Source organism: Onychostruthus taczanowskii, unplaced genomic scaffold (genome assembly GCF_017590055.1).
Source record: "Onychostruthus taczanowskii isolate IOZ18803 unplaced genomic scaffold, ASM1759005v1 scaffold29, whole genome shotgun sequence".
NCBI lineage: Eukaryota > Metazoa > Chordata > Aves > Passeriformes > Passeridae > Onychostruthus > Onychostruthus taczanowskii.
In genome coordinates, this window is record NW_024500239.1 from 7,724,710 (window position 1) to 7,738,056 (window position 13,347).

Here is a 13,347-nt window from a genome sequence, read left to right on the forward strand (position 1 = left end):
TATCACCCTGTCATATTTTTTTTCTTTCTTATACCTTAAATAAGATTTTGACACGTGCACAGGAATTTTGTAGAAATGATGAAGCAGAGGATACTGTGAGTCTTGCATTTTAGAGACTGCATGTAAAAAATCTGTAGAAATTAAAATTAAACGGAGATAACAAGATGTAATAGAAAGCTGGAGACAATGATTATGATTTGCTTGATGTTTAAAGGAGTTATTTTATTTAACTGAAAATTAATGATAAAATTTGCATCTTTTGCTGGTGCGGACTGAAGAATGAACTGGTGTAGGAGTTCCTGGAATGTTTTCAAGATGTGTATAGATAGCACGAGCCCAGCTTCAGTCTGGCATAACCTCATTCTGAATGATGGCTGTAGTCTTGTTTGAGGAGTACAAACCTGCCAGTATGACATGGTTAAATTGACTATTTACCCTCAGTGCAAAAGGCCTGGTGCTTGCTAGAGTGTGTTTGAGTTTCTGTATCAAAAGAAAGGTGTTTAGGAAACCAGCACATTTAAGAAGAATTAATGATTGAGTTCAAGAATATGTTTGAACATACTTGTTAATGCAGGTCCAGGAGATATCAGCTCACCTGAAGAGGGCCAGCTGCCATTCCATGAATTCCAGCTGCTAATAAGTGTGGTCCACAGCATCTCATCTGTTTGACTGTGTTAAGCTGTATGTGTAGAAATTCCTCTCAATGAATAGAAGCTAGAAATTTTTGATACTGATTGAGGTGTCTGATAAGAAGTAACACGGAATTTCTCCAGCATTTATGACAGCATTGTTAATCTGGGGATGCAGAACACAAAAATTACTGGGAAATCATGACTCCTAAAATTGACTTACATCCTACCCTGCTGATTGCAGCAGTATTTGGTATTTAGAGAAAAATCCCTGCATTTGACAGACTTACTAATACTTGCCTCTCAGTCCTGTTAGTGTCACAGTTTTGAAGGAGCACATATTAATGTTTTAAAGAATTTTCTTACTTTTTCCCCATGGAACTCTGTGGAAAATCACTTACAGATTGTCCTGAAGGTATACTATAGCCTGGACATCATACATACATTTTATGAATATTAAAGCCTTGCATGGTAGAGTTCAGGAGAATATCATTGCAGAAGTGGAAAATCAGGAATGTTTTGCAGAGTTCTCCAGCTGAGTCTGGAGCAGTACGATCTGCTGCTATGGTTTTGGTTCAGATTATCCAGATTGTTATTGCCTTCAACAACTCACTCTCTTTGTGTTATTTCAAAATGAAGGTTTATTGCCTGTCAAATCTAGTTATGTCCACTAGAAACTCTCATCTGTCTTTTGAGATGGTGTCTGTTGTTTATCTTAGTTTTGGAGATGTAGCATAGAGGAAGAATCAAGTGTATAACCATGCCCCCAGTGCTGCTGGGTTTTGTGGAGGGAAGGTAATGTGCTGTGTACAGGAATGAATGACAAAAGGAGCTGGAGAAATGTCTGTGCTGCCAAAGCAGCTGCTCATGCACTCAGTCTGTGTTGTCTTGCTGCAGCTTTTGATGCCTGTGTGGCACTTTTCCGAAAAGAAAGGGAATTTTAGCTGTCTTCACTTGTGCCATTGGAATGGAGCTAAACATACTAGCTATTATATATAATAAGAAAAAGGAGTAGATTGTAAAAGGCAGGAATGAAAGCACAGACAGTATGAATCAGTGCTTCACTCTGGATTTCTTCAATTCTCATTGAGACATAACACTTCTTGAATAACCATTTTATCTCTAATGAGAAGTTTTAACTTTTCTTTGTGGTTTTATCACTTAGAAAATGAACTCATTGAGTAACAGCTTTGTGGTTAAAGGAAAAGAAACAAGCCCTTCCTAACTAGTATGCAAAAATAAGCATAGTTAAAAAGCTGGCTTGAATACTCTGGCGTACAACTTTCCATTTCCAAGGCCTATGGTTCCCTGAGGAATTAGCTGCCTCTCTAAATGTAATATGTCTCACTGCACTTTTTAACCTGGCCTGACACTGTAGTACCTGCAGAGTACAGCTCACTGTAACTCAGGATTTCTTAATATTTCCCATGTAAGTAAAGATCATCTAAGTAGGCACTGATAGCAATAAAACACAGGTAGCCTCTTCTTGCGCTAATGGGTGTATATATAACATTTTTGATATTGCTGTTTGTTTGCTGCAAATATTTTGATAGCTGCTGGTTATTTGTATAGTTACCTATCAAAGTTTTAAAATGCTGTGTAATATGGACACTGTGGTGTGCACGTGGTGGATAATGGGAAAACTGGTGAACTGAGTCATAAGGCACCAGGGGACAGCTACAATGGAAAGTTGGGCCAAAAATATCTTCTAAAACTGAGGCAGATTATAATGCAATTTTTATCAGGTCTGAATCAAGAGCAGCTGTATATGTAAATATTAACATATAAAGAGCTGCAGTGTATATGCACATCTCATTTTGAAGCTGCTTTATGAAGTAATAGAAGTGGTTCTGCTCTGTCACCAGCTGTTACAATGCAGTAGCTGCTGGTTTGCTCCTTAGGTGTTCTGTGGTATTTTGGAACATGAGTAGTCAAGGAGATGCTTTTTGGGGGAGACAGTTTTTTGTGATTTTAGGCCTATATAATATTTATTTCATGCTAAAACCAGGTACTATCTACTCTCCTGGGAACTGATACTGTAAAATAAATCTATTTTCCCCATCACTTCTGATACTGCATTGAGCATTCAGCCTGAAAGAGCTAGGTAGAATGATGTTTACTCTGTTATGTTCAAAGGGCCTTTATTTTACAACCAGCCTAAAGCACACTATAACTGTTGGTAAAGAATCTCTTCTGGCACAGCTCAGGCAGTGTAAGGGAATGTGTTTTCATATTTTCTCTTCATTGACTGCGAGGACAGAGACACTTAAAATTGTTCAGGACCCTAGAAAAAGGAGTCAAACAACTGACAAAGTTGACTTTTTTTCAATACAGTTTGGTTTAAAGCATCTGGATCATTGATTGTTCTTTTGCAGTGATATATCTTGTGCTGATTTTGGTAATACAAGTATTATATATGCCAGCAATAATGCGTTGAGGAGATTCTTCTGTGCAAAATATAAAGCAAAAGAAGTCTTTTGAAAGTTTGCATTTTGCTTAAGAAGGCATACCAAGCAGAATTATATCCAACCATACTCTGTCATGTTTTAGGCTGGTACAGAGCTTTGCTGTCAACATCTTGGAGCTGGTGTCTGTCAACACCAACATTGTGCCTTATGCAGGGAGCAGACAGCACAGCTGCTGTGTAGCTCTTTCCGGTGATTTAAGTCAAACCAAAATGTCTCAGGATTCATTCTTTCTAACTTCCCTGAGACTGCCAAAACCCTGTTTTCAAAGTAAGGGATGCAAACATGTCCCCAGTAAGAGCTTGGAGTGACAATGCATTTCACAGACACAGCTGGGTGCCCGCTGGAGAGTGCTTTGCTGCTGCTGCTCTCGATGCCTTGCAGCACGTTACAGACTCTCTGCTGTTCCCCTGAGGAGCAAGAGCATAAAGAGCAGTGATCCCTCTCCTCCTGTACCACCAGCTTTACCATACACTAAATATGATGAAATACAATTAAAGATGGAGCTAACAAGCACCATCTTTACCAAGCCTAGAGCAATAGCTCTGATCAGGAGTTCAGCTGTCCCCTTCATTTGAGAAAGCCCATAACTTTTGGTCATCTAAATGTACTAATTTTGTCTCATCCATGATGATGGTTTTTAGTGTTTTCTTTCCCTCTGGGATTGACTTACCCGGTAGCAGATGTCCTCTTCTGCTTTTTTTCTGAGTTAACTGCTGTTCTCCATCTCTCTGTATAACAAAGATATAGTTGATTTGCTGGTCACTATAGAGCAACTAAAATAGGATGGAAAACCTGAGTCCAATATGCAACTTACAGAATCAGTGGCTTCTAAATGCAGGTGATGCTGTCAGCCAGCCCAGACCTTAGCATATGTCCCTTGTCCAAGTCGACAGCATTGCAAACTGTGTCACTGCACAACTGACAGATTATGTCTCTGCGGACAGCACTTAAGTTAATTGTGCTGATCATGAAGTTGTTTACCCAAAGCAAGCTGTCTCCCAGTATAGCCACTACTGATTTCTGGCTGGGTCCCTCCATCTTCCCAAGGGACACTAGTTAAGCCAGTCTGAGGTGAGTATCTGCTAAAACTGACTTCCCTCAGCTCTGAGAGGCACCAAGATGATGGGTTTTCTGCATGGGACACACTCAGGTTGGTGCTTTGAGGGAGTGCAGAATCCTTTCCCTTTTACACATCCTTCCTGCTTCAGGAAGACCCTGCACTGTTCCTCTGAGACAGTTTCTCTGTCTCTGCTTTTCCCAGTTCTTGTCAGCTGCTCTGTGACACTAGTAGGCTTGCTAGGTCTATGTTTCATTTCTTTCTGCAAATTCTTGCAGTCTTGCTTCAACGTCTCTTGAATTTATGTGCCTTAAGTTTGCACTCCTCTGTTCTATAGGGAGGTTAACAGACTTAATCTACCTGTCTTCTGATACCTTCCTTATTGTTATTAATAAGGGGAAATAAGAAAAATTTGAAAGTGTACTGTGTTTCTGAGAGCAGAGATGGTAATTTTTCATGGACATGTATAGCAGCCTTTTCAAATATATGTCACAGTTTAAAATTGTATTTCTCAAAAGATCACACAGTCTTCCAAATGAGCATGTACTTGAATAGAGCAATATGTATCCTTTAAAAAGCATAGGCATAAAACATTCCTCTTTTATTCCTTCCTCAACTCTTAGTCAACTCTTTGCAGTAATATTTAATACTGTATCAGTCATTTCATATCCATCATTCAACAGCTGACTGCTTATGCAGTTTACCGTCTGCATTGCTGTAAGCTTTTGTGTGTATGTTTCTCTTGAGTACTAAAGTAAAACATTTTTAAAACATGAGTTACTTTTTCTTTGGTAGAAATATAAATATTTAAAACTCAATGTTTCACAGCTTATGTTTTCCTCAGACTTTTCTAGCTAGGGAATTAAATGTTTTAACTTCTGGCAAGTTAAGCACTGAAGCTGTTTATTTATTTCTAGTTACACCAGGTAGCTAACTGGCAAATTTCTTTCAGAAATAGGTCACTCCTTGTGCTTTAAACAGTCAACTACATGAATTGGTTAATGACTTGAAGCTCTAGCTCACTTGCCTTTCCTGTCTAAGGAGAAATATTTGTGTACTATCTTCTGATCTCTTGGTTCATTAAGTCAACATGGAATATGTCAATAGAAATAAAACTAAATATGAGGAGGAAAGGTGGAAACTTACAAGTGTGTTATGGTTTAAGACCTCTCTCTTGTTTAAATGTCTTTTCTACCTCTCCAGCTGCCGTAGTCTAGTCAGATTAAAACAGACTCAAAAGAAAAATCAGGATTTTCTGAGCATGTTTTTCCTTAATATTTTGCAAAACCACATATGTGTAACAAAGATAACAAAACCACATGTATTCATTAAGAATGCAGTTAAGAAGTTTGAAGAGTGTTTCTATTTGAGAGCTGTAAATGAAAGACTAATCTCAGTAAATGTTTGTTTTACAGAATGCTGAAACCAAGGTGGAAGAAGCAGGTAAGGAGAGTCCAAAAGCAGCCAGACTAACACAGCAGTCATCAGAGGACAATGAAGTATTTGGTGAGTTACTGCAAAAAGTTCAAAATGTTTTTTGATGTGTTAGTACAAAGGGAATTCCCACAAAGATGCAGTGATGTAATTAATGATGTACAGCATTTGAGTGCAGGCTGTACAGTCCCACAAAGACCTGGAAAGATGTTGGTAAGGACCAAGGAGAAAACAAAGAGGGATCAGCAGTCTAAAACAAATCGTCTCTGAGGAGAAGAAAGATTGAATCCAAGTGTTCAACAAAATTAAAGGTTTATGCAGTAAGGGAAAATAAACTTTTCTCTATCCAAAATGGAGAGGATAAGCAACGAGTTCTTAAAACTGCAGAAAGAAAGATGTGATCAAATGTCAGGAAGGGAAATATAGAAACAAATGCTAAAGCATTGTGATGCATCATCTGGAAAGTGTGCAGATTCATCATTGCAGGCCTTGAAAAACAGGTTAGACAAGTAACTGTCTAAACTGATGTAATCCTCCTGTGCCAGAAGGATAGACCTGGTGACCTTTGAGAATTCTTGGAGGCCTCTGTTTTAAATGAGCTTCTCTTGGCATTTTTCTGGGATCCTTTCCCTGCTCTCCATATGGGTCTTGCTGATATTTTTATTATCTGATCTGAAAATCACATTTGACCTTTTCTTCTGCATTAAGTTTTGAAAAAGAGACGGGAAATCATAGAATCATAGAACATGCTGAGTTGGAAGGAACCCATCAGGATTTGATCTGAAAACCACATTTGACCTTTTCTTCTGCATTGAGTTTTGGAAAAGAGACAGGAAATCATAGAATCATAGAATATGCTGAGTTGGAAGGAACCCATCAGGATCATTGAGTCCAACTCCTGGGCCTGCACAGAGCACCCCAAAAATCACAGCATGTGCCTAAGATTATTGTCCAGACACTTCTTGAACTCTGTCAGGCTTGGTGCTGTGAGCACTTCCCTTCAGAGCCTGTTCCAGTGCCCAAACACACACTGTGTGAAGATCCTCTTTCTGATAAGAGCAACCTTATTATTACAACTTAGGGTTGATTTTATGCTCATAGAGCTCCAGTGAAGAAGCAGTAGTATAACAGTAATGCAGGAAAGATTAAGGCAAGGCTGATCATGTGGATGTTACTAAGGCTGACTAGCTTGAAAACTTTTGGATGAGTGAAATATTTTTGAATACAGTAAGGATTTTTTTTTCTTTCAAGGTACAAAAGGAATGGAGCATGAAGAATTAATAATTAGTCTTTCTTACTAATAATGGAAACCATTTAAAATCATCTTTTCTTAGTGAGATAATAGAGTGTGATTGGCACATGAACCTGAATTCCCGGTACAAATATTTTTGACACTGATCATATAGTGCCAGTGGCTGATGAATCCACAAGTGGACTTTAGAACTAGCTTTCAGCTTTACTAAGTGGGTGCTGAGGCTATTACCTCATTTCTTTGCCATTTGCTCTGCCAGTTATTTGCAGTAGATCCAGTAATACTGGCTGTAAAGCTCCATGGCACGGTGTAATATGCATCTCAAACGGTGTCATTCTCAGTGCAGATCTCTCATTTTCTTTCTGTGAGAAGTGTGGAGACAGAAGAGCAAGGAGATCTCCATCTGCCTCTTTCTACCAGCAAAATCTCAGGCATTTAAACCTTCTGTATATTTTGATTACTACTCCCGTGCACCAGAGCTAACCCAGTATTTCGTCAAGCCTGTGGTCGATGTGGGAATTGTGAGTTTAAAGATGGAATTAAGCATGAAGTTCACTGCTGGTAGGTTTAAACTCACCATCCAGCGATCTATTCAACAAATTCTTTAACTAATTGAAGAAAGTCAACATGCAGTGTTCTGTGTGGTGTTTAAAGCTAATGATTTACTAACAAACTGCTAAATATTTCCATGTTCCAAATCTGTGAACTGATGTGGTTATCTAACATAAAACACTGATCACTCTTTGATAATTTGACACAAGGAGGAAAATTTCTTTCCAACTCCAAAACCAGTCAGACTACAGTATCTTATATCAACCCTCCTACCACTTTGCAAATGACAATCTGGATTTTTTGTTTTATTATTTTAAGATTAGGTCAAAATGGGGGTAAAAAAAGAGGAAGTATGGTGCAAATGGACTCTGTAATCTTCTCTTACCCTGGTCTATTGAGTAAATCAAAGTGGACTGAAGGTGCAAGTGAAACCACTGTGGTAAGAATCAGGGAAAATATTTTGATAGATAAAAGTTTCATGTTGTCTTGAGAATGACTGCTATATATGCCTTTCCCTGCAGTTCTAGGCAATTTCTTAAAATACTCTTACATCTTTTAGGGATAAAGGATAAGCTTGAAGCAGTTTTCCCTAGGTGAGTTTTTTGTTGTTCTGTGACTTAAATGATTACAGACCCTGCTGAGTTATTCTGCCTCTGGCTTGATCTATTTCAAGCTATCCCTCATTTCTTTCTTTTTCCCCAGTGATGCTAATTATACCACGCATCAAGTATGCACCAATAGCTGGTTAATTTATAGCTCCAGCTTTGACTAGAATCCCTCTTCTGAAGAATTTTTAACAGCCTCCCGTCACTTTGAGCGGGTGCAGCTCAGCCTTCCCTTTTCACGGACATCACTATCTTCTGTGACTCTGATTTTCCCCGGAGATCCCTTCCCCAGCTTTCTCTGGGCAATGCCACCCCCTGCAGAAAGGCTGGCAGGGGCACAGGGCAGCCCTGAGCCCCTGTGAGGAGGGGCATCCCTTGGGAGCGCTGCCGCTCCGGCCCTGGGTGGGGAGCAGCCCTGTCCCCGGCGCCGCGGGCTGTCCCTCGTCGCTGAGCCACCCGAGGGCAGCAGCCGCCTGGACTGCCGGCTCCAAGGCTCCTCAGCAAGGGAGGCAGAGGTCTCTGGATTTGTGCTTGTCGCCTCACTCTCCAGGGTGCGGACCAGGTGACAGTAATGTCCTTTCAGGATAAGGGAGCTTTCTCTGCTGTGGACGGCATGGAATAGATGAAGTTGCTAAGGATTGTTATACAGAATATTCCTCATGAACTGTACCATTTAAATAGAGTTGTTTTTTTTTTAAATACCTCCTTTCTGAGTAAATGTGGTATCAGTCCCTGTCAGCTGGGTCCAGTTTTGGAAGCAAACACAGTGTTTGTTGTTGATTCAAAATGTCACGATGGTAAGGAACCAAGTGTGGGGCTCTCTTTCAAGTCTGCTAGACCTGGCAGCATTCTTTGTAGATTCAAGCAAGGTTTCATCCTCTGCTGGAAAGGGACACTTGTGAACACACATAAATGCCTTAGTTTTCCTGTTGTTTTTCTCTGTATGGGTTAAATTTGGGAATTACCATTCCAGAAGGCTTTTTTGCATTTCTCTTTAATATTTATTTTTAGACTGGGGTATAGATGAAATGACCTTGCCAACGATGAAACCACACTGTACCAGCTGCTTTATGAAACAAACAAGTCAGGTGTGTCTTATGTTTCACAGAACTAATTCTCAAAAGCAATTAACTTTTTATACAGGAGGATGGAGTGGAGAAAAGGAGCAGAAGGGTAAGGGCGTTGGGAGAGAAAAGACATCTCAGTGATGGCATTTGCAACTATGCAATTCTGAATTGACAAGAGTTAGTTTTGTTTGCCCTTTGAAAGGATTTTCTTGTGGCACCCAACAGAGTTCTGTTGTCTGATATATACTGAATATGCATCTGTGATGTGGAGCTAGAACGTCTTGCTCACTACAAACTTCTGTTGAACTTGCACGTAGTCAACATGGTCTCTGTTGCTACTAGTATGTAGTCAGAACAGGATTTTGAATTACATCTCAGTCCAAAGAAGAGAAGAAATTTGCTGGCTGTGGTGCTATGCATTTAAAGAAATGGGTCAGGAGGGGACTCCTAGCCTTACTTGCAGAGAATATTTTCGGAAGTTTATTTGATCCAATGATACCCTACAATGGTCAGGCTAGAGCAGGGAAGAAAACTGCCTGTCATTCTGACCACTGGAAGAACTGGAGCTGCCTTTCTTTGGTGTAACCCCTATTACATTAACCTGGAAAATTACAAATGCAGGTTTTTAATTATACTTTTTTTTTCCCGTAGGGTTGAATTAGCATAAAATTACAAGCAAGATTTTTTTGTAGGAGGAACTGTTGTATATTGTGTATTCCCCTTTCTGATGACAGTGAAAGTCAAAGTGTGCTAACTTTTTGTGACAGAATCATAGTATATTTTGAGTCAGAAGGGACCTTTGAAGGCCATCTAGTCCTAAGCCCAGCCATGGGTAGGGACACCTTGAATTAAATTGGGTTCCTCAGAACCCTGCCCAATGTCACCTTGACTCTTAACCTGCTCCAGTGTTTTACCACCCTCATGGTAAAAAAATCTTACTTGGAAAGACAGAGTAAGACTTTATCTTTTCAAATCCAAAGGTTTCCTTTTTTATCTGGTAGATTGGTCTAAAATTGTATCTGGATGTGGCCAATTTTATTCTGGCTTAGAGCTTTCCAGGGATCCATGCTGTGTGCCTGGAGTTGTACTGTGAGGTGTTGGATTTTTGTTGTTGTTTGGGTTTGGTGCTGGGGTTTTGTGCTTTGGTTATTCATTGTTGGTGAGGTTTTTTTGTTTGGTTGGTTTTCAGTTTGTTTGTTTTTTGGGTTTTTGACTAAAAAGAGGCAAAATGAACACTTTTTTTCCCCTCTAAAAGGAGAGATGCTATTGTGGAGCTTTTTCAGCACCATCTGCCATTCTGCTGTTTCAAACTGCAGAATTGGGTATGTCCTGAGGAATCTTTTTCTGTGCAGAGCTCGGAGATACAACAAATGTACATCCAGCACAATTCCATGGTGACCCTGACTCACCCTGGTTCTTGCTTGTGCTGATGCCTGCTGCTGTGTCCCACGCAGAATGTCCTGTGGGGACTTTTGTAAACCCATGCAGGATGGAGGACCTCTCTCTCTCTCCATGAGACTTCATCTTGTGGTTGGACAGACGTGTAAACCCACGCAGGATGGAGGACCTCTCTCTCTCCATGAGACTTCATCTTTAGTGGTTGGACAGACACAGTCACACTCACTGTGGGTCCTCCTCACCATGGTCCCACTGCATCCAAACATAGGAATTTTTGTGTACTGAATGCCAGTTTGGGATTTCTGGTTGGGGTTTTTGGTTTTTTTTTTTCGGTTGTTGTTGTTTGGGTTTTTTTCCTCAGCTAAGGATTTATTTATAATAAATAAAGGTTTATAAAGTTTGTCTTAGAAAATGAGAGAATTTGTATTCTGGTCTTACAGAATGTGCTGTAAATTACTGTATGTTACGTCTGTGTGGATGTCACTCTTTTCCTGTACCCATTTTTGCTTTTTGATTCTTGCTTAAAAAAGGGAGGGAGCAGAATGTGAAGGGGAGGAGCTGGAAGGCACAAGGCCTTTATCAGGAGGTGATGCAGTCCTGTCAGGAGCTGGCTAAAAGCTGAGGGTTATTGCAGTTCAGTGACCTTACTGGGAAGCTTCTTTCATGGTAAACACAATCAATTGTGGAACACGAGCTATGACTTTAGTGCAAAATAATGGCAAGCTTACACAAAAAAAAAATCAATCTGGTGTGACAGCAAATGGTTCTAAAATAGGTGTTATTATCGTGTTGCAGTTATTTCCTCTTGCCTGAGAGGCAAATGGGAGAATTTAGTGTCCTGTCGGTTTTCATTATAAGCTAAGTAATGATTCTGGTTTTCCAGCTATCCATTTATTTCCACTTTCCTTAACCTTCTTTCCTTTTCCCAGTTTCTTGCAAGACTTGGTCTGTCTGCTTTCATCCGGAGACCACTGGTTTATCAAAATTACAACAGCAACCCTGGATTAGCTTTCTGAGGTGGAAAGAATTTACATTTTAATAAGATTTACATCTTAATAAAAAACCGGTTTGCTATTTTTTGTACAAGTTGTTGGGTCTCGGAGGTACAGCTCACAGCTTTCCCTTTTTTGATGTGGTAGTCCATGCTTACCTGCAGATCTTTTTTTAGGGAAAGGGCTGAATCTTGTGTATCTTACATATCATAAAGTGGTTTTTGCAAACTGCATGTAGTTTTCACATATGGACAAGTGAAGCTGAATACTGGGGAAGTGCTGTAGTGGAAAAAGACCTGTAGGAGTCCAGAGGGAGCAGCTGGCCAGATGGTAGGATTTCTTTGTTATTTTAAAGTTTGAAGGTTTTTATAAAATATAGGCATTTGCAACTTCTATATTAGTTCTGTAGTTGGTTTGGTTATGGTTCATCTTTATGGTTTTTTTTACTTGAAAGTAGCAGTCAAACATTATTTATTTCCTAGCAGCAATCTGATGCTTTAAACAGTAACTGTAGCTCTTGGACATCTAATTAGTTAATATGACATTAATTAATTAATGTAGTGTTTTACAATAGCATCATTTAAACCTTTGGGATTATTTTTAGCATGCCATTGATGCCTGCTGCAAAATTAGTGCACAAGCACTTTAGGGCATTTTAACAACTCTGATTTGGTATGATTTTTCTTTTTTTTGTGTGTGTGTGTGTACCACATGCAAGCAACATGCATAACAAAGATCTGGGTTTTTCTAATATCATAGGGACTGGATTTGTTCCTTGGGTCATGAGCATAGGCGTGGAGCTGAGACAGTGATGCCTGCTGTGTTTTTAGCAGTGGTGGGCTGTGCTTGCCGTAATTAATCAACACATTAACAATAAATGACTTATTCATTATTTTAATGCCTGCTATACAGTGTACAGGAGCTGGTGATTTCTTTTCCCCTTGTTTATTCAGTAAGAGTGAGTCTGTATGCAAGATGGGGGGAAGCACAATAGGCATTTACCATCCTATTGTTATCCAGAACAAGCATTGTATCCAGATGTAAAAGTGAGGATCGCCAAGGGTGGTCTAATGTCACATGCTGCTGGGTGGTGATAGGAGGAGGCTCTTGGCTAATCAGCTAGCCATGAAACAAATTACTCCTTTCCCAGTGTATTTTGTCATCTTTGTCCTGTTGGCAGGCTGCAGCCCAAGAGAGTATTCTGTGTGCACAGAAGTCCTTAGTGTTCTCTGTCACTGATTCTTATGTACCATCCAGTTGGGTTAAGGCAGGATTTTATCTGTAAATGAATTAAAAGTGCTTCTGAAAGATCCTTATTTTGGGGACAGGAGTTGAAATGTTGCTGTTGTCCCATTTCCAATTTTTTTGAGGCTGAATAACCACTCAGTTCTGGTTTGAGTGAAAGAAGCAGAATAGTTCTCTGTGGGCCAACCACTCTTCTGTCGGGTTAGCTGAAACATATGTTGTCATTAAACTTTAATTACAACATGACTCACTGTTAAATGCAGTGGATAGAAGAGAACGAGAAGGAGTTTTTGTACTATACATTAGGAGAATATGAAAACAGCAGCTAAGGTTGATAATACTTCTGTGTCTGTAAAAAAATAAATAATATGAAAGCCATCAACTTGGGTTTCTTGCACAATACAAACTATGGAATTTCATTATGTAGTTTCTAGATAAAATCCTTAATAGGTGATTTGAGCCAAAATAATGTCGTGTTGCAAAAATTGTACTAAAATAGTGGATTTTTCTCAGACTTCAAGCAGTCAGTTACCCTGGTTAGAAGCATTTTGTTGATGGTTCGGACCTCATCATTACCTCTGGTTGTGTGTCTGACCTCCATTAGCCTGCCTGTAGCACACATCATGAAAGACATATCCAAACACAGAT

At 39.6% G+C, this 13,347-nt stretch overlaps 1 protein-coding gene across 8 annotated transcripts in view; it reads left to right on the plus strand.

The window, feature by feature from the left end:
- The window catches only part of LOC121337816 (myelin basic protein), a 110,415-nt gene that overhangs the window by 50,558 nt on the left and 46,510 nt on the right, over nucleotides 1-13,347 (plus strand). For all 8 annotated transcript variants that reach the window (XM_041408156.1, XM_041408159.1, XM_041408162.1 and 5 more), the window contains exon 3: nucleotides 5,570-5,660. In XM_041408156.1, coding sequence (XP_041264090.1) covers nucleotides 5,570-5,660 — 91 coding nt within the window. The remainder of the gene's footprint in view (nucleotides 1-5,569; nucleotides 5,661-13,347) is intronic.